General features: G+C 48.2%; 1 protein-coding gene across 1 annotated transcript in view; it reads left to right on the top strand.

Moving 5' to 3' along the window:
* GATA5 (GATA binding protein 5) overlaps nucleotides 1-19,271 on the top strand; it is a 55,262-nt gene that overhangs the window by 314 nt on the left and 35,677 nt on the right. The window contains 1 exon segment of the mRNA XM_060230621.1: nucleotides 9,308-9,987. Coding sequence (XP_060086604.1) covers nucleotides 9,453-9,987 — 535 coding nt within the window. The 5' untranslated portion in view covers nucleotides 9,308-9,452.

The following is a 19,271-nucleotide window of genomic DNA, read 5'->3' as shown; positions in this document are numbered from 1 at the left end:
TTGGGAGGCGAGGCACGGTGCGGGGGAGAGATTAGCTTTCCGAAGCCCAGCCATTGATAACCGGTCCTGTGTGCGATTTAAAGGGTGCCTGATTTAAATCCCCCCCCCCTCCCTTTATAACAAACAACAGCAAACGTTTTTCAGAGAGACCCAGGTGGGCAGCCGTCTCGGTTTGAAGCAAGAGAACGAAGTTAAGAGTCCAGTGGTAGACTCAAAAGACCAAGAGAGTTTAATTTTGGGTACACGCTTTCTTTCTTCCCGGAATATTTATCCCCAAAATAAAGCTTTGCAGGTTTGAAGATTCAAACTGCGATCTTTTCAGATTGCTTTGGCAAAACAGGGGGAGGTTCTCTTCTCCCGCCCTTCTATGAAGTTAGTTAACCGTTGCATCAAATATCTTATAAAATCCCTCTCTTTTTTTTTTAACAAACAACAACAAAAAAAAAAACCTCTTTTCCGAAAGTCTTTCTCTTCCACACGCAGACCTTACGAGCAAAGTGTTATCCTACCGAAAGGGGCTTTCGTTCTAGAATGTGGTTTAGAATTGCAGGCTTTCCCTGTGTTGAAAGACACGTCGGAACGTGCAAGTCTGACCTGGGTTTACTAGTCCCAAGTAAGTGCACAGCTTCCCCCCTCCCCCCCCCCAAAAAAATCTTATTTCTCTAAAAGGTTTTCCCAACAGGGGGATTTCCAGGGAATTCTAATTGCCCTCTTATTTCTCTAAAATCCCCCCCCCCAAAAAAAATCTTATTTCTCTAAAAGGTTTTCCCAACAAGGGGATTTCAAGGGAATTTTGATTTCCCTCTAAACGTGCGGTTCCATACGAAACACGTTTACGTAGAAGACGGACCATTCGAAAGGATTTGCTGGGAAGCAATCCCGGAGAATTTCTTCCCAGAAATCGTGCGTTAGGATCGGGCCCTAAAACCGGTTTCGATTCTGCTGTTTCCGTCTTGGGAGGTAAACGTCGATTCAGGGACTTTTTCGCCGCGCGCAAGGTTATAGCCAGATCCGAGTGGGCAGCCGCGTTGGTCTGAAGCCGTAGAACAAAGCAGGAGTCAAGCCCACCTGTAAGACCCAACAAAATTTTATTCAGAATGTAAGTTTTTGCGTGCTCCAAGCACTTCATCAGACGAGGAATCGGGTCCAGTGAGCAGGGCTGCATCTAGCCGGTAGGCAGCGGTTTAGAATGCAAAATGGTGCAAATTTATGCTCCAGTGACAGAATAGCAAAATTGACAAATCGAGCAAACCTTTGATCTGGGTAGCCCTTTCTGAAACCAAACTGACTCCCAACTAAAAATGTTTCTCTATCAGCTGCCCGAGGGTACCCCAGGTCGCAGGAGAACTTCGCAGCCCCTTGGGGGAGGGGATGTCGCAGATGAGAAGGTTTACTTCTGAGTAAGAGCCCCTTAAAGTAAGCAGGCAGCTCTGAGTTCCAGCCCGCCGGCCCCGGTCCCCTCTTTCCCTATCTACCCCTGGCGCGGAGCTCTTTGGCTGTTTCTTGGAAGTCAGTTTGTAATACTTACTCGTAAGCAATGCTCCGTCTAAGCTGTGGTGTCTCGTGAGCAAAAATCCTACTCCAAGAGCTACTGGCGTTAAAGTTGTGAGTTACTGCAAAAAATGAGTTTGCTCTAGGGCCGTTTTTCCTGAGCGAAGACAAAAAACCGTGTGAGCCGGAGGCTAAAAAACCCCCTGTGAGCTGGCTCACGCTAACTCAGCTTAGAGGGAAGCAAGAGTCAAGGTGCGCCTTTAACACCAACGAAGTTTTATTCAGAATGTAAGCTTTCGTGCGCTAGAAGCCCGCTTCAGCACACCATAGGATGGAATGGCAAGCTGTCCTTCATATAGGGAAAGTGGGCAGTGAATTAGTATGGAAATGTTTGTTAGCCGATTAAAAGAATCACAATTGGAGGTCTGGTGATTGTTCCTTGATATTGTTAACTGGGCTGCGTCAACAAAGGGGCAATATAAATCAAAATAGCAGATTGATGTGTATGTCATTAGGTGCGAAGTGCCATAAGTAAGAGTCTGTGGTAATGTTAGCTCTGGGTTTAAAATGAGGGCGTTAGGTTCTCAGAGATTTAATTTAAACATATAACACGCATATAAACATCATTCTAGTTTACCATTAGGGGTGGGGGGAAGAATACATTAAAACATAGCGGAAGATGGGTTAGTACATGTAATGCGATAAACAGTCAATATCCCTTATTTGAGCATGTCAATACAAAAAAAAATTATTCTGATACGCTATTCTAAAAGAGAAATACATTGAAATACTGTGGATATATAGTTATACTCGGTGAGAGTGGGTTTAACATATGTAGAGATTAAAGAAACCAATATCCCTGTTCGGTCCTGGGGAGGTGTTTGTTCCAAGTTTCATAATAATTTGTAATTCAGCATTTTCTCTCTCCATTGTGTTCTTGAAGTTCCTTTAAAGTTGTGACCTACTGCAAAAAATTAGTTTGCTCTGGGGGGATTTTTTTTCCCCCTGAGCTAAGACAAAAACCGTGTGAGCCGGAGGCTAAAAACCCCTGTGAGCTGGCTCACACGAACTCAGCTTAGAGGAAACACCGCTCCAGAGGCCTGTGAGGAACGCCTTTAAAATGCGGTCTAAAGTTTTACAAAGTTTTTTAGGACGGCTCTTTCTCTCAGGTTTATAGCTCGCGCGACTCCGTTCGAATCCCTGGTTTAGGGGCGACTTGCAACAAAATCGCTTTTTGGTTACTTGTCAGTTCCGCGTGTCTCTCTTTAAAAAAAGGAAATGTGTCTACATGGATCTTGACGAATAACTTCGTGGTCCCGAATTTCCACCAAAGCGCTCGCAGCCCTGGCCTTCTCTTCCCAAGGGGGACCAATTTCGCGCTAGACTTTTAATCCCGGTTTAACTCTGTCCCCAAACCGATATTCTACACTAAAATCAGAGAGTCACAGAGTTGGATTGATTCTAGTGTGGAATGTCAGTTGGGGGCCAGAGCTAAACCAGGATTAAAGGTCTAGTGCGGGACTGGTCTCGGTCCCCCCCCCCCCGATATCTGTAGGCATTTTTCTGTTTTTGGTTCCCCCCCACCCCAATCGTGCTTCCAACAACGCCCTGGGATAGGCTACGCCTGAAGGGGGTGAGCGGGATTAGAAGTCGGGTCTTCGCTAGCCCCGTGGACTCGGGTTCTTTTTCTGTCCGAGGGCTGCTTGGGACCGGTTGGAAGTTTTTGTTCTCCATGGTCTGACTTGATATATAGAGCCCGCTTCTGGGTTCCGTTGGAAACAGAGGCTACAATCGCGCGCACTAAAAAAAACGCACTTCCAACCCACTTTCAATGCACTTTCCAACTGGATTTTACTGCCTGAACGGACAGAATCCAGGTGGGAAGCGCATCCACAGCGGGTGGAAAGTGTGTTACTTACCTTTTTTTCCTGTTTGAACAAAGCTGGAGTCAAGCAATTGGTTGGCCTTAAAGGTGAAGCTTGACTCCTGCTTTGTTCAACTGCTTCCGACCAACACGGCTGCCGGCTTGGATTTGTGTGTGTGTGTGTGTGTGATCGCAGCCCAAAGGGGAGATCACTGAAACGCGCTTCTTCGGGGATCTGTTATCTTCCAAACGACCGCAAGAGAAAACTTTCTGCACAGGGCAAAGGAAAAGGCGACTCTGGACTGCGTCGCTCTGTTTCTTTTCTTCCCTTTTTAAAATTTGCTTTGCCTTCTAACTGCTCACCCAGTAACTGGCTGTGACTTTGAAACTCAGTGACTTTGAAACAAAGACCGCCGCGTTCAGAATGTTTGCTGTACTCCTAAGTGTGTTAAGGATCGCAGCCCCCGGGACATTGAGGTTAGAGTCGGCCTCATTACTTCCCTCGTAGACGTACCTAGAATCGGGCCTTGAGACATCTTACGCTGGGTATTGTAGCCAGCTTGCTGGGGAGGAAGTGTAGAGGACTGGGGGAAGGCGATTGAACAAAGCAGGAGTCAAGGGGTGCCTTTAAGACAAACCCATTTTTATTTAGGACGTAAGCTTTCCTGTGCTCTTAAGCACACTTCATCAGACGAGGAAGGCGATGGCAAACCACCTCGTCAAAAGTCTGCCGAGAAAACGTTGTGAAAGCAAGGTCACCCCAGAGTCGGAAACGACTGATGCTTGCCCAGGGGACTACCTTGACCTTTTTTATTTTAAAAATTGGAATTTGTGCCGATCTTTCATGGAAGGAAGGAAGGAAGGAAGGAAGGAAGGAAGGAAGGAAGGAAGGAAGGAAGGAAGGAAGGAAGGAAGTCCACTCCTGTGACCTTTTAGGTCACGATGTCCAACGTTTACTTCTGAGCAGGGGGTCAAAAAAGAGGTGCCGGAGCTCATTGGCACAACTCATTTGCATATGCCACGAGTCCCTTGACATCCCCAGAAGGTGGACTCGATTCTGTGAACTCAGCGTCTACCTTCAAAGGCTTCTTGAAGTGGAATTGGCATCCTAAAACCTGACTCGCATCGTACTTTCCCCAATAACTTTTCTCCTATGTGGCCACAGTGGCACCAGGAAGGTTTCCATCGGCCTGCTTGACATGTTTTGGTTAGAGAAAGTCATTTTCTAGCCCTGCTCCTAAATAGGAAGAAGAATTGCAGATTTATACCCCACCCTTCTCTCTGAATCAGAGACTCAGAACGGCTTACAATCTCCTATATCTTCCTCCCCCACAACAGACACCCTGTGAGGTGGGTGGGGCTGAGAGGGCTCTTACAGCAGCTGCCCTTTCAAGGACAGAGAGCGGCCTACAATCTCCTTTCCCTTCCTCCCCCACAACAGACACCCTGTGAGGTGGGTGGGGCTGAGAGGGCTCTTACAGCAGCTGCCCTTTCAAGGACAACCTTGATGACGTTGGATTTATATTCTGTCCTTCGCTCTGAATCTCAAGAGTGATTCACAATCTCATTTATCTTCCTCCCCCACAACTAACACCCTGTGAGGTGGATGGGGCTGAGAGAGCTCTCACAGCAGCTGCCCTTTCAAGGACAACCTCTGCCAGAGCTATGACTGATTCAAGGCCATTCCAGCAGTGGGGAATCAAAACTGGTTCTCCCAGATAAGAATATGTGCTCCCAGATAAGAGTATGTGCACTTAACCACTACACCAAACGGGCAAATGGGAAGGTCTTTCCCGTTCCTTCAGTGGTATACAGCTTCTGGAACTGGAGGTTTGATTTCCCTATTGTGACCAAACATCACTGAAGGTGCGTTCATACTCCGCTAAATAATGCATTTTGCATCCAGATTTTCAACTCTGTAAGGTCAATTCTGCACTGAGAGCCACTTTGGTGTAGTGGTTAAGTGTGTGGACTCTTATCTGGGAGAACTGGGCTTGATCCCCCACTCCTCCACTTACAGCTGTTGGAATGGCCTTGGGTAGGCCATAGCTCTTGTAGGAGTTATCCTTGAAAGGGAAGCTGCTGTGAGAGCCCTCTCAGCCCCACCCATCTGACAGGGTGTCTGTTGTGGGCGGGGGGAAGAAGATATAGGAGATTGTAAGCCACTTTGAGTCTCTGATTCAGAGCAAAGGGTGGGGTATAAATCTGCAGTCTTCTTCTGCAGTCTATCCTGGTTCATTCAGCTCTGTCCCCAAACTAGCGTTCTGCACTGAAATGATGGAATCATAGAAATTCTCCAAGTTTATGATTCTAGTGTAGAAAATCAGTTTGGGGACAGGGCTGGACCAGGATGAAAGGTCTAGGACGGAAAAAGCAAAAGTCCTGATGTAAGATGCATTATTTAGTGTAGCATGAACTCTCGCCGTAAAAGTCCTTACCTTCTTTGAACGCGTCCCATCTTTTTAAAAAAACATGGCTCTAAGACAGTGCCTGTTATCAACCGCATTCTGGGCAGTGCAGGGATGGAATTCTAGCAGGAGCTCCTTTGCGTATTAGGCCACACCTCCCTGATATGTAGCCAATCCTTCAAGAGCTTACAAAAAATAGCCTTGTAAGCTCCTGGAGGATTGGCTACATCAGGGGTGTGTGGCCTAATATGCAAAGGAGTTCCTGCTAGAATTCCACCCCCGGGACAGTATATTCTGTGATGTGTAAAATATTCCTCTGTGCCAGTCCTGACTGTATTGGGGTGAAATTAAATTTATTTCGTTCATTTATGGGGATGCAAAGTGGCTTACACTGTTCCCTTCTCCGTTTTATCCTCCTCATAGCAACCTTGTGAGACTGAGGCTGTGACTGGCCGAAGGTCACCCAAGCGAGCTTCCATGACCCAAGTGAGGATTCAAACCTGGGTCTCCCAGACCCTTAGTTGGTCTCTCTTACTACGCCACTCTGGCATAAGGCAGGGGTGTCGAACTCCTAAGGGCCGGATCTGACGTAAATGATACCTTGTTGGGCCAGACCATGTCAGGTTGAACTGGGCCATTTAAGATCGGGGAGCAGAGAAATAAACTTTATAAAGGACACAAACACATACAATTTATATATATATATATATATATATAAAAACTCATTGGTCTTAAAGGTATATATATATATAAACTAATTGGTCTTAAAGGTGCTTTTTGTATTTCTTCCATGGGATCCAGGGAATCGGGCAAGGAATTTCTGGCTCTTTCCTTCCTTCCTCAGGGGACTGGGGTGGGGGAGCCTCAGCCAATAGAAGAAAGAGGGACTCAGTTCAGTAGCTCTGCTGTGCAACTGAGACAGCCTGGTAAAACAGACTCTGCTTTCCGCCCCCCCCTTCCTCCCCAAGGGAGGAGTCTCATCCAATAGAGAAAATAGACGTTTTGCTCTGTAGCTTCTATGTGATTGAGCAAGCCTGGCAAAGCAAGCTGTGATGCAGAAGGAAGCAAGAAAGAAGGAGAAGGAAGCAGATGACAGTCAGTTGCTCAGAGGCCTCATAGGAGCCCTCCGGGGGCCTGATTTGGCCCCCGGGCCACATGTATGACACCCCTGGCATAAGATATTGTGAAGATATGCCCTAGCCCTGTTGTATCCTGTGCATTCCACCTGAGTTACAGCAAACATGCTTCAACACTCAAATAATGGGTTTTCGCTTATCGGAGGCCCAGGAGAGTAACTCGCAGAATCACTGGGTTTCAGTCAGATAGCCTTTTAAAAAAGCAGCTGGACCTCAGTGTCCCAAAGACACTTCCTTGGGATAAAGTCCAGTTGCTTTAATTTGGTCCTTCTTTTCAGAGGAGTACGTCTTTAAAGTCCCTGGCTTTCCACTGTGGTCCTGCGCCTGTTTTGTAGGAAATGCCCCATGCCAGAAACTTGACGTGTTCCAGACGGATTTTGGTCTATTGTAGGAGAGACAACAAACAATCTGTTTCTCCTCTCCCCCCCCCCCCAAATAAATCTTTCAGGCTTTTATCTGTTGTGGGTTTGTTGGACTGATTGATTGACATCATTCATTGTCCACTTTTCTGATTTCCCTGATCTACTGAGACTTCTGGATGTGCAAAAACAGGTATAATCTTCTGGATGTGGAACAGGCTTCTTCGAGAGGTGGCGGGCTCTCTGGCCTTGGAGGTTTATAAACAGAGGCTAGATGGCCTTCTGACAGCGATGAAGATCCTGTGAATTTAGGGGGAGGGAATTGTGAGTTTCCTCAGTGGAACAGGCTTCCTCGAGAGGTGGTGGGCTCTCCTTCCTTGGAGGGTTTTAAACAGAGGCTAGATGGGCCATCTGACAGCAATGAAGATCCTGTGAATTTAGGGGGAGGTGTTTGTGAGTTTGGTTTTTTTTATTTTTCGTATTTATATCCCGCCCCCTCTGCCGAAGCAGGCTCAGGGCGGCTTTCATGCATTGTGCAGGGGGTTGGACTAGATGGCACTGGAGGGCCCTTCCAACTCTATGATTCTATTGTTCTACATACTTGAAGGGCTGTCATACAGAGGAAGGTGCAGAATCATTTTCTGTTGCCTCAGAAGGTAGGATCAGAGCCGCCCTGAGTCCGCTTGCGGAGAGGGCGGGATATAAGTCGAATATAATAAATAAATAAATAAATATTCTAAGTACTTGAAGGGTTGTCATACAGAGGATGCTGCAGAATCATTTTCTGTTGCCTCAGAAGGTAGGATCAGAACCGACAGGCTGAAATCGAAAGAGTTTCTAATTAAACATTAGGAAGAACTTCCTGACGGTTAGAGTGGTTCCTCAGTGGAACAGGCTTCCTCCTTGGGAAGTGGTAGGCTCTCCTTCCTTGGAGGTTTTTAAACAGAGGCTAGATGGCCATCTGACAGCAATGAAGGTCCTGTGAATTTAGGGGGAGGTGTTTGTGAGTTTCTTCAGTGGAACAGGCTTCCTCAGGAGGTGGTGGGCTCTCCTTCCTTGGAGGTTTTTAAAAAGAGGCTAGATGGCCATCTGACAGCAATGAGGATGCTGCGAATTTAGGGGGAGGGATTTGTGAGTTTCCTCAGTGGAACAGGCTTCCTTGGGAGTTGGTGGGCTCTCCTTCCTTGGAGGTTTTTAAACAGAGGCTAGATGGCCATTTGACAGCAATGAGGATCCTGTGAACTTAGGGGGAGGTGTTTCTGAGTTTCCTCAGTGGAACAGGCTTCCTCGGGAGGTGGTGGGCTCTCCTTCCTTGGAGGTCTTTAAAAAGAGGCTAGATGGCCATCTGACAGCAATGAGGATCCTGTAAATTTAGGGGGAGGGATTTGTGAGTTTCCTCAGTGGAACAGGCTTCCTCAGGAGCTGATGGGCTCTCCTTCCTTGGAGGTTTTTAAACAGAGGCTAGATGACCATCTGACAGCAATGAGGATCCTGTGAACTGAGGGGAGGTGTTTGTGAGTTTCCTGCATTGTGCAGGGGGTTGGACTAGACGACCCTGGAAGTCCCTTCCAACTCTGTGATTCTTATGGTAAGCTATGGCTCCCACCCCATGGCTCTGTTAAAGTAGAGTAGGAAGGATGAGTGGCAGTATACGACTTCAACAGGAGCCAATTTTTAGAAACCGTAACTGGTGGTTCTTCAGCTTTTACAATTGGTTAATTTATCCCTGCCGGGTTCCAAGGAGCACACTGTGCAGACGCCGTCCATTTTTGCATTTCCTGGGTCTGTAACAGTGAATGCAAAACCGTCCGGGCAGCGTCTGTGCTCCATGGAGCCTGCTTTCCATTGTGGGAGGCAGGCTCCAAGGGACACACATGCTGCATGTGGGGAGAGGAGGCATCCGGCGGCACCCCTAAGCCAGACGGCACCCTAGGCAGCTGCTTACTTGGCCTATTCCCACGCACCAGCCATGCTGGGACATGCAATTTGGAGGAGGACCCCCCCCCCCCTCAAGCTCAGAACCTGATTTCTCTGCTCTCCATTTTTCAGGTGCTTGAAAGTTGCCTCCACGGCAACCGCCCCCACCCCCCAAGAACCTGCTGAGCTCTCAATGTCCTGCTTCCTGGACTCGCCCTGATTGCACCCTGGCTGCTGCGGCTTCGCCCTCTCCAGCCCCTGCTTTGAAGGATACAAAATGTACCAGAGTTTGGCTCTTGCCCCTAACCCCGGCCAGTCGGCGTACTCCCACGACTCCAGCAATTTCCTGCATTCGCCGCCCAGCCCGGCCGTCTACGTGCCCACCAGCCGGGTATCCTCCATGCTGCAGAGCCTGCCTTACCTGCAGAGTTGTGAACCTGCCCATCAGAGCCATCCCCTGAGCGGCCACCCAGGCTGGGCACAGGCAGCCGGAGCCGATGCATCCCACTTCAATGCCAACAGCCCTCACCCGCCGTCAAGCTTTTCCTATTCGCACAGTCCCCCGTTGGGTGGCAACGCTGGGCGGGAGGGGAGTTACCAGAGCTCGCTCTTGCTCGGCGCCGGCGGCCGCGACCAGTATGGCAATGCCCTGGTGCGCTCCGTCAATGGATCCTATTCTGGTCCTTACCCCGGCACCTACGTCAGCCCCGCGGAGATGCCGCCATCTTGGACAGCGGGGCACTTTGAAAGCAGCGTCTTGCACAGCCTCCAGACACGGCAGGGGACCTTGCCTTGCAGGAGATCCACGTTTGGTATGTACTGGTCCGCTTTTTAATAGACTTGGGGTTTTGGGGAGGGGGGTTGTCTGCACCTGGTACTCACATTGACCTCTACTGACCCCTACTGGAGGCCTAGAGGATATTCAGAGAGGTGGCGGAATAAAGCGTGCCCTGTCCTCCTGACTGGGTATTTCAAAGAACTCTCCCATCTGAGTACTAACCACAGGTGACCCTGCTTAGCTTCTGAGCTCTGATGAGACCAGGCTTGCCTGGGCTATCCAGGTCAGGGCTGGACAGGTCCTCCTTGAAAGAAGGTATTCCAGCTTCTTTTTCCCTCTAACTTATCAGGGATCATAGGCTAGAGCAGGAGTGGCCAAACTGAGGCTCGGGAGTCACATGGGGCTCTTTCACACACCGTAAATAAATGTATTGGGGTTTTCGGAGAGCCAGTTTGGTGTAGTGGTTAAGTGTGCGGACTCTTATCTGGGAAAACCGGATTTGATTCCCCACTCCTCCACTTGCACCTGCTAGCACAGCCTTGGGTCAGCCATAGCTCTGGCAGAGGTTGTCCTTGAAAGGGCAGCTGCTGTGAGAGCCCTCTCCAGCCCCACCCACCTCACAGGGTGTCTGTTGTGGGGGAGGAAGGTAAAGGAGATTGTGAGCCATTCTGAGACTCTTCGGAGTGGAGGGCGGGATATAAATCCAATATCTTCATCTAACTCACATGGTGTCTGTTGTGGGGGCGGAAGGGAAAGGAGATTGTGAGCCGCTCTGAGACTCTTCGGAGTGGAGGGTGGGATATAAATCCAATATCTTCATCTACCTCATAGGGTGTCTGTTGGGGGGGGGGGAAGGGAAAGGAGGTTGTGAGCCACTCTAAGGCTCTTCAGAATGGAGGGCGGGATATAAATCCAATATCTTCATTTACCTCACAGGGTGTCTGTTGGGGGGGGGAAGGGAAAGGAGATTGTGAGCCGCTCTGAGACTCTTCGGAGTGGAGGGCGGGATATAAATCCAATATCTTCATCTACCTCACAGGGTGTCTGTTGTGGGGGAGGAAGGTAAAGGAGATTGTGAGCCGCTCTGAGACTCTTCGGAGTGGAGGGCGGGATATAAATCCAATATCTTCATCTACCTCACAGGGTGTCTGTTGTGGGGGAGGAAGGTAAAGGAGATTGTGAGCCGCTCTGAGACTCTTCGGAGTGGAGGGCGGGATATAAATCCCATATCTTCATCTACCTCACAGGGTGTCTGTTGTGGGGGCGGAAGGGAAAGGAGATTGTGAGCCGCTCTGAGACTCTTCGGAGTTGAGGGTGGGATATAAATCCAATATCTTCATCTACCTCATAGGGTGTCTGTTGGGGGGGGGGGAAGGGAAAGGAGGTTGTGAGCCACTCTAAGGCTCTTCAGAATGGAGGGCGGGATATAAATCCAATATCTTCATTTACCTCACAGGGTGTCTGTTGGGGGGGGGGGAAGGGAAAGGAGATTGTGAGCCGCTCTGAGACTCTTCGGAGTGGAGGGCGGGATATAAATCCAATATCTTCATCTACCTCACAGGGTGTCTGTTGGGGGGGGGGGAGGGAAAGGAGGTTGTGAGCCGCTCTGAGACTCTTCGGAGTGGAGGGCGGGATATAAATCCAATAGCTTCATTTTCTTCTTCTTGAACCAGCTTTTTGTTTCCCCCCGTACGGGTCTTCAAGGTGGTTTCCCAAAACTACCAGTCTATTTCTATTTATTTATAGTCTGCCTTGTTCACTGCAAATACAATGGCAGACCACCTGTCTGGCATGCAGAATGTCCCAGGTTCAATCCCTGGTATCTCCAGTTGAAAAGATCTGGCAGTAGGTGATGGGAAAGATCTCTGCCTGAGACCCTGGAGAGCCACCGCTGGTCTGAGTTGACAATACTGACTCGGATGGACTAAGGCTCTGTTCCAGCATAAAGCAGTGGGTGTTAAATATAAAAAGGTAAAGGTAGTCCCCTGTGCAAGCACCAGTCTTTTCCACTCTGGGATGACGTTGCTTTCACAACGTTTTCACGGCAGACTTTTTACGGCAGGGGTGGGGAACCTCTGTCCCGAGGGCCGTATGCGGCCCTCGAAGTCACTTGGTGTGGCCCTTGGGGATTGCTGGCAGCCTCCCTGGGGCCTGGCTGGACAGTGAGGATCGTGGGGCTCAGCTGCACTGTGCGGCAGCCTCCCTGGGGCCTGGCTGACCAGCCAGAATTGCTGCAGGGCCTGGAAAAGTTACTGTCACCGTTCAGTTTGCACTTGGTTATGCTAATAAGTGTGTGACCTAATATGCTAATATTAGGGGATGTGGTCTAATATGCTACTGAGTTACTACTGGGCTTTTTCTACAAAAAAGCCCTGGACCTATGCATTTGCCTAGAGTGGCGGGCCGGGTGTGTGTGTGTCAGATTAGGTTCTCCCCACATGACTTCAAATAGAAAAACAATTATTTGCATTCATTTTGCTGGCCTAAATCATTCTCCCTTGGTGGAGCACTGTTTTTTAAGTTGATAATTTTTTATGGCCCGCGAATGATTTTCCATATGGCCCTTGGCAGAAAAAAAGGTTCCCCACCCCTGTATTACGGAGTGGTTTGCCATTGCCTTCCCCAGTCCTCTACACTTTCCCCCGGCAAGCTGGGTACTCATTTTACCGACCTCAGAAGGATGGAAGGCTGAGTCAACCTGGAGCCGGCTACTTGAACCAGCTTCCGATGGGATCGAACTCAGGTCGTGAGCAGAGGGCTCCGACTGCAGTACTGCAGCTTTACCACTCTGCGCCATGGGGCTCTTTACGTGTTAAATATAGCCCATTATTAATTTAGTAATCCTTTCCAACAGACTCGTCTGAACAGTGTTCTCCCTGAAAGAACAGTTGCTTGATGCATGTTTATGTTTGTTGTTAATATTAATGGGACATGCTTGCTTGTTAGGTCTGTGCATTCATTTGCTGGCTCAGCATCTCTTTCTGTGCTGTCTCACCAGCCCATGCCTTTGTAGCTTTCATAACAAGCAAACTGGGAGGGGAGTTGGGAGATCAAATTTTGGAATGGTGGCAGGAATTTGGCCTCACTTTGTGTTGGGTGTGGAACTGTTCGCAGAGACGCAAAGAGACTCCCTTCTTACTGAGTATGCAGCAGCATTTCAGCGACCTCCCATCAGTCCATTAAAAATGATTTTTTTAAAAAAATGATGAAGCAATTAAGTCAAGAGGACTAGCACCTTTGGAACCTGTATAGATCCAGCTCATCAGGTTGCAGGACCTTATCAATGTTTAAGCCCAAGTGCTGTAAGAACGTAAGAGAAGCCCTGTTGGATCAGGCCAATGGCCCATCCAGTCCAACATTCTTTGTCACACAGTGGCCAAAAAACCCCAGGTGCCATCAGAAGGTCCATCGTGGGGCCAGGACACTAGAAGCCCTCCCACTGGGCCCCCCCCCCCCAAGCACCAAGAATACATAGCATCACTGCCCCAGACAGAGTTCCATCAATACACTGTGGCTAATGTGCTGTTGTTAGCCGCCCTGAGCCTGCTTGGCGGGGGAGGGCGGGATATAAATAAAATTTTACTTACTTACTTACTTACTAATAGCCACTGATGGACTTCTGCTCCATACGTTTATCCAGTCCCCACTTAAAACTGTGTGTGCTTGCAGCAGCTGCCACCTCCCGTGGCAGTGAATTCCACATGTTAATCACCCTTTGGGTGAAGGACTTCCTTTTATCCATTCTAACCTGACTGTTCAGCAATTTCGTTGAATGTCCATGAGTTCTCATATTGTGAGAAAGGGAGAAAAGTATTTCTTTACTTTCTCTATCTCATGCATAATCTTGTAAACCCTATCACGTGACGTCACCTCTCTGAGCCAAGGTTTCTCCAAGCTAAAGAGCCCCAAGCATTTTAACCTTTCTTCATAGGGAAAGTGTTCCAACCCTTGAATCATTCTAGTTGCCCTTTAAGTCAGGTTTCAAGTGCCAAAAAAAGGTTGAGTACAGCGGCACCTTTAAGACCAACAAAGTTTTATGCAAGGTATAAGCTTTCGTGTGTGCGCGCACTTCTTCAGAGACGACACTTCTTCAGGTTTCAAATGAGAGTGAGATGGCAGTCAATTTCTTTCTGGAGGGGAGGCCATTAAAGAGAATCTTGGGAGAGAGTTTTAGCTACCCCGTAACACTTAATATCTCAGTCGTCGCCGTCAACTACCCATCAAATCCAGGTTGTAATATCAATATAGAACCTGTGATGTTCTTTTAAAATTATGAATGGGGTTTTTTCCAAATGCTTAATAAAAATAGAACAGCCTCCGGTTTCTTTAAATGTATCCATGGCCTTCTGAATGTATCAGGGAGTAAAGGAAGGATTTTCCAGTTTCAGGGAATCTTTCATGCCTCTTCGTGTTTTCTTTCGGCTAGCTTCTATTGTGGGCTTCTGCTTTTCTTTTTTCTACATCTCTTTTTGAAGACTCTGATCTGTTGGGTGAGGAGATGGCTGAGGAGTTTTAAGAGCCCCGTGGTGCAGAGTGGTAAAGCTGTAGTACTGCAGTTCGAGCTCTCTGCTCGTGACCTGAGTTCGATCCTGGTGGAAGCTGGGTTCAGGTAGCCAGCTCGAGGTTGACTCAGCCTTCCATCCTTCCGAGGTCAAATGAGTACCCAGCTTGCTGGGGGGGAGTGTAAAAAGACTGGGGAAGGCAATGGCAAACCACCCCATAAAAAGTCTGCGGTGAAAACATGGTGATGCGACGTCACCCTAGAGTAGAAAACGACAGGTGCTTGCCCAGGGGACTACCTTTACCTTTTTTAGGAAGGGAAGACTGGCAATTCCAGAAGGAGGTGCTAGTCCTCAGGGTTTTGGGGTTAATTTTCACACATACCCCATTTGAACGTGCAAAAACTTCAGTCTCTCTTTCTCAGCTGTGAAATCTATGCATAGAACGGGGGCTTTTTTGAGCAGGAATGCACAGGAACACAATTCCGGCGGGCTTGGCATCAGGGGGTGTGGTCTAATATGCACAAGTTCCTGCTGGGCTTTTTCTACCAAAAATCCCTGTGTGGAACAATGCTGATGTCAGGGTGTGTGGCCTAATATGCAGATGAGTTCCTGCTGGGCTTTTTCTACCAAAAAAGCCCTGCATAGAGCAAATTCTCTCAAGTTCAATGGAAGTTACTTAACGGTGCCTGGGACTGCACTCCAATAGTTTACTGAGATCATATTCCTTGGGCCTTTAATCCATTCCGCCCCCCCGCCCCCCCCAAGAAATGGCCATTTTTGGATGCTTTTAAAATACGGTTTTCCTGAAAAGGTAAGAAAAAGGAATGTTTGTTCGTTTGAAATGGGTAGCCCTATTAGTCTCTGTAGCAGCAGCCAGGAGCTAGAGTTCAGTAGCACCTTTTAAAGACTAACAGGATATGTGGCAGGGGAATGAGCTTTCTTGACTCATTGCTCACTTCAGATACAGCTAGAACAGGGGTGGCCAAACTTGCTTAACATAAGAGCCACAAGACATAAACATCAGATGTTGGAAGGAAGGAAACAGATAGTAAGAGGCAGTAGGAAACCAATTTAAATGCATAGGTAGTAACTTTAAATGCATAGGGGAGGTAAAAAGAAACCAACTTTAAATGCATGCCCCTAAATGCAACTTTAGAGCCCCATGGTGCAGAGTGGTAAAGCTGCAGTATTGCAGTCCTAATCTCTGCTCACGACCTGAGTTCGATCCTGGTGGAAGCTGGGTTTTCAGGTAGCCGGCTCGAGGTTGACTCAGCCTTCCATCCTTCTGAGGTCGGTCAAATGAGTACTCAGCTTGCTGGGGGGAAAGTGTAGAGAACTGGGGAAGGCAATGGCAAACCACCCCGTAAAAAGTCTGCCGTGAAAACGTTGGGAAAGCAACATCACCCCAGAGTCTGAAACGACTGGTGCTTGCACAGGGGACTACCTTTACCTTTTTAAATGCAACTTTAAATGCTGCCAGCTGGCTTGGCTTGGAGAGGAGATTTAAAGAGACAGATGTCTTCTCCAAGCTGGCCAACAGGGCAGTGGAGGCTTCAAGAGCCAAACAATATGTTTGAAAGAGCCTGAGCCATAGTTTGGTCACCCCTGAGTTAGCATGTGAGTCCATCTATTCTTACAATTGGAGAGTGGAGTGATTTCAGATGCTGAATGGCAACAGCAGGCATAATTGGATTAGGTGTGATATGTAGAGGGGGTAGCAGGTGTGGAGAAATCAGGACTGGCAACCAGACAAGGGGTACATTCACACTACACTAACAAATGCATTTTACATCTGGATTTTTACTGATGTGAAATGCATTCGTTAGTGTAGTGTGAATGCATCCAGGAAACCTAGGTCTTGATTTGATCCAGGAGGCTGCGTTGGTTTTGAGCTTCATTATCAGGTGCAATTCGGTCGTCTCTCTAGCTCCCTTTGCTACTCTTCGGTCAGCAACCGAATGTCCTGGAAGGTTAAATTGTTTCTTCATTTAAATCCAGGCGGGTCGCTGTGTAGGTCTGAAGTGAGAGGGCAAAACTTGAGTCCGGTAACACCTTTCTGACCAAAGTTTTCTTCTGGGTATTTGATTTGTGCATGTACAATGAAACTTGCGGCTGTGGCCTAATTAGTTGTCTCCCACCTGAAATGTTTTATTGTTTTATTTACTTCTAATTTTATTGCCTATTGTTATTTAAGTCTGTTGTGATCTGCTGATGTGAAATGCATTCGTTAGTGTAGTGTGAATGCATCCAGGAAACCTAGGTCTTGATTTGATCCAGGAGGCTGCATTGGTTTTGAGCTTCATTATCAGGTGCAATTCGGTCGTCTCTCTAGCTCCCTTTGCTACTCTTCGGTCAGCAACCGAATGTCCTGGAAGGTTAAATTGTTTAATTTCTAGGGCGCACTAGAAATTAACATAAATAAATAAACTTCTGTTGGTCTTAAAGGTACTACTGGACTCAAAGCTGTCTTACTTTTTTCTGACTTTCTGTCTTTCTTTGACCAATTTCGCACTAGACCTTTAACATTGGTTTAGCTCTGTCCTCAAACCGATATTCTACACGAGAATCAGGGAATCAGAGAAACCGACTCTATGACTCTGTGATTCTATGATTTTAGTTTAGAATGTCAGCTTGGGGACAAGGGCTAAACCAGGATTAAAGGGCTAGTGCAAAATTTGTCTGTCTTTCTTTCTCTCTCTCTCTCTTTCTCTCTCTTTTTCTCTTTCTCTCTTTTTAGATCCAAGTGAGCAGCCATGTTGGTCTGAAGTAGCTGAACAAAGCAGGAGTCAAGTGTCACCTTTAAGACCAATCAAGTTTTATTCAGAACGTAAGCTTTCATGTGCTCTCTAAGCACACTTCCTCAGAGCAGTGGATCAGGTATTGAGAGCCAGTTTGGTGTAGTGGTTAAGTATGCGAACTCTTATCTGGGAGAACCAGGTTTGATTCCCCACTCCTCCACTTGCACCTGCTAGCATTGCCTTGGGTCAGCCATAGCTCTGGCAGAGGTTGTCCTTGAAAGGGCAGCTGCTGTGAGAGCCCTCTCCAGCCCCACCCACCTCACAGGGTGTCTGTTGTGGGGGAGGAAGGGAAAGGAGATTGTAGGCCGCTCTCTGTCCTTGAAAGGGCAGCTGCTGTGAGAGTCCCACCTCAGCCCCACCCCACCTGTTGTGGGGGAGGAAGGTAAAGGAGATTGTGAGCCACTCTGAGACTCTTCGGAGTGGGAGTGGAGGGCGGGATGTAAATCCAATATCTTCATCTACCTCACAGGGTGTCTGTTATGGGGGGGGGAGGAAGGGAAAGGAGATTGTGAGCCGCTCTGAGACTCTTCGGAGTGGAGGGCGGGATATAAATCCAATATCTTCATCTACCTCACAGGGTGTCTGTTGTGGGGGAGGAAGGTAAAGGAGATTGTGAGCCGCTCTGAGACTCTTCGGAGTGGAGGGCGGGATATAAATCCAATATCTTCATCTACCTCACAGGGTGTCTGTTGTAGGGGAGGAAGGGAAAGGAGATTGTGAGCGGCTCTGAGACTCTTCAGAGCGGAGGGCGGGATATAAAGCCTATATCTTCTTCTTCTGATCTCCTCGTCTGATGAAGTGTGCTTAGAGAGCACACGAAAGCTTGCCTTCTGAATAAAACTTGATTGGTCTTAAAAGTGCACCTGACTTCTGCTTTGTTCAATTTCTTTCTTTTTCTCTCTCTCTCCCTCTCTCTCTCTCCCTGAATGCACTTTCTATCTTCTTGGTAAGAAACCTCCAGGACAAATCACAAGGAGGGGTAATTTCTCCGCGCCCCCCCCCGCCCCCTCCAGTCTCCAAATTCTCAGCCTGTTGAATGCGCCCTCCCCCCGCGGTACCTGCCTGCCTCCCCTTCCGACAATGTCCGCGTTGTCCTGGGCTTCTATAGGGAGGCTGGTGTTTAAACCAAACGGGCAGATTTATAGCCGGGGTGGCTTTTAAAAGTAATTTATGGCGGCAAATGAATTTCAGTTCGAGGAGAGACTCCGGGGCTCCTAAGTCGCCTTCGCCCAAACAAATCCACCCCTCCACCCACCCCCGGGGTGGAGGGGAGGCTGGCTATGGCATCCATCAACCGAGACACTCCAAAGCGCCCATCAAGAGCCGCTTCGCTTTGGCTTTCCGAGCAGCGCGCCCGGCCTTTCCCACCCGGCTGGGCCCAGGCGAAGGGAATTCCCACGCGGGCCCGACGAGGAGAGCTGTGACTCTCGAAGGCTTATGACGCCCTAGCCCCCAAATCGGGTTTGTCTCCCAGGTGTTCCCGGACTCGAGGGTAACCTTAATAATTCCCGAAGTTCCTGACTGGATAACGTAAATAACATGTAACAAAATTGATCTGGTTCATGGAAATGGAACAGACTTTCACGTGGGCCTAACTTTTTTTGTCTGTCTGTCTCTCTCTCTTTCTGTCTCCTCTTTTTCTCTCTCTCCTCTGTCTCTCTGTCTCTTTCTGTCTCTCTCTCTCTCTGTCTGTCTAGTTCTCTTTCTTCTGTCTCTCTTTCTCTTTTTCTGTCTCTCCCTTTCTGCCTGGTTCTCTCTCTGTTTTCTACTCTCTCTCTTTCTATCTCTCTCTCTCCTTCTCTTTCTCTTTCTCTCTTTTTCTCTCTCCTTCTCTCTCTTTCTGTCTGGTTCTCTCTCTGTTTTTTTACTCTCTTTCTATCTCTGTCTCTCCGTCTCTGTCTCTCTTTCTCTCTCGTTCTCTCTTTTTCTGTCTCTCTATCTCGTTCTCTCTGTTTTTTACTCTCTTTCTGTCTCTGTCTCTCCTTCTCGCTCTCTTTTTTCTCTCTCTCTTTCTATCC

Source organism: Heteronotia binoei, chromosome 2 (assembly GCF_032191835.1).
Source record: "Heteronotia binoei isolate CCM8104 ecotype False Entrance Well chromosome 2, APGP_CSIRO_Hbin_v1, whole genome shotgun sequence".
NCBI classification, from domain to species: Eukaryota; Metazoa; Chordata; class Lepidosauria; order Squamata; family Gekkonidae; genus Heteronotia; species Heteronotia binoei.
Note: the sequence above shows the minus strand (reverse complement) of the source record. Positions and strands in the feature narration are given on the sequence as shown.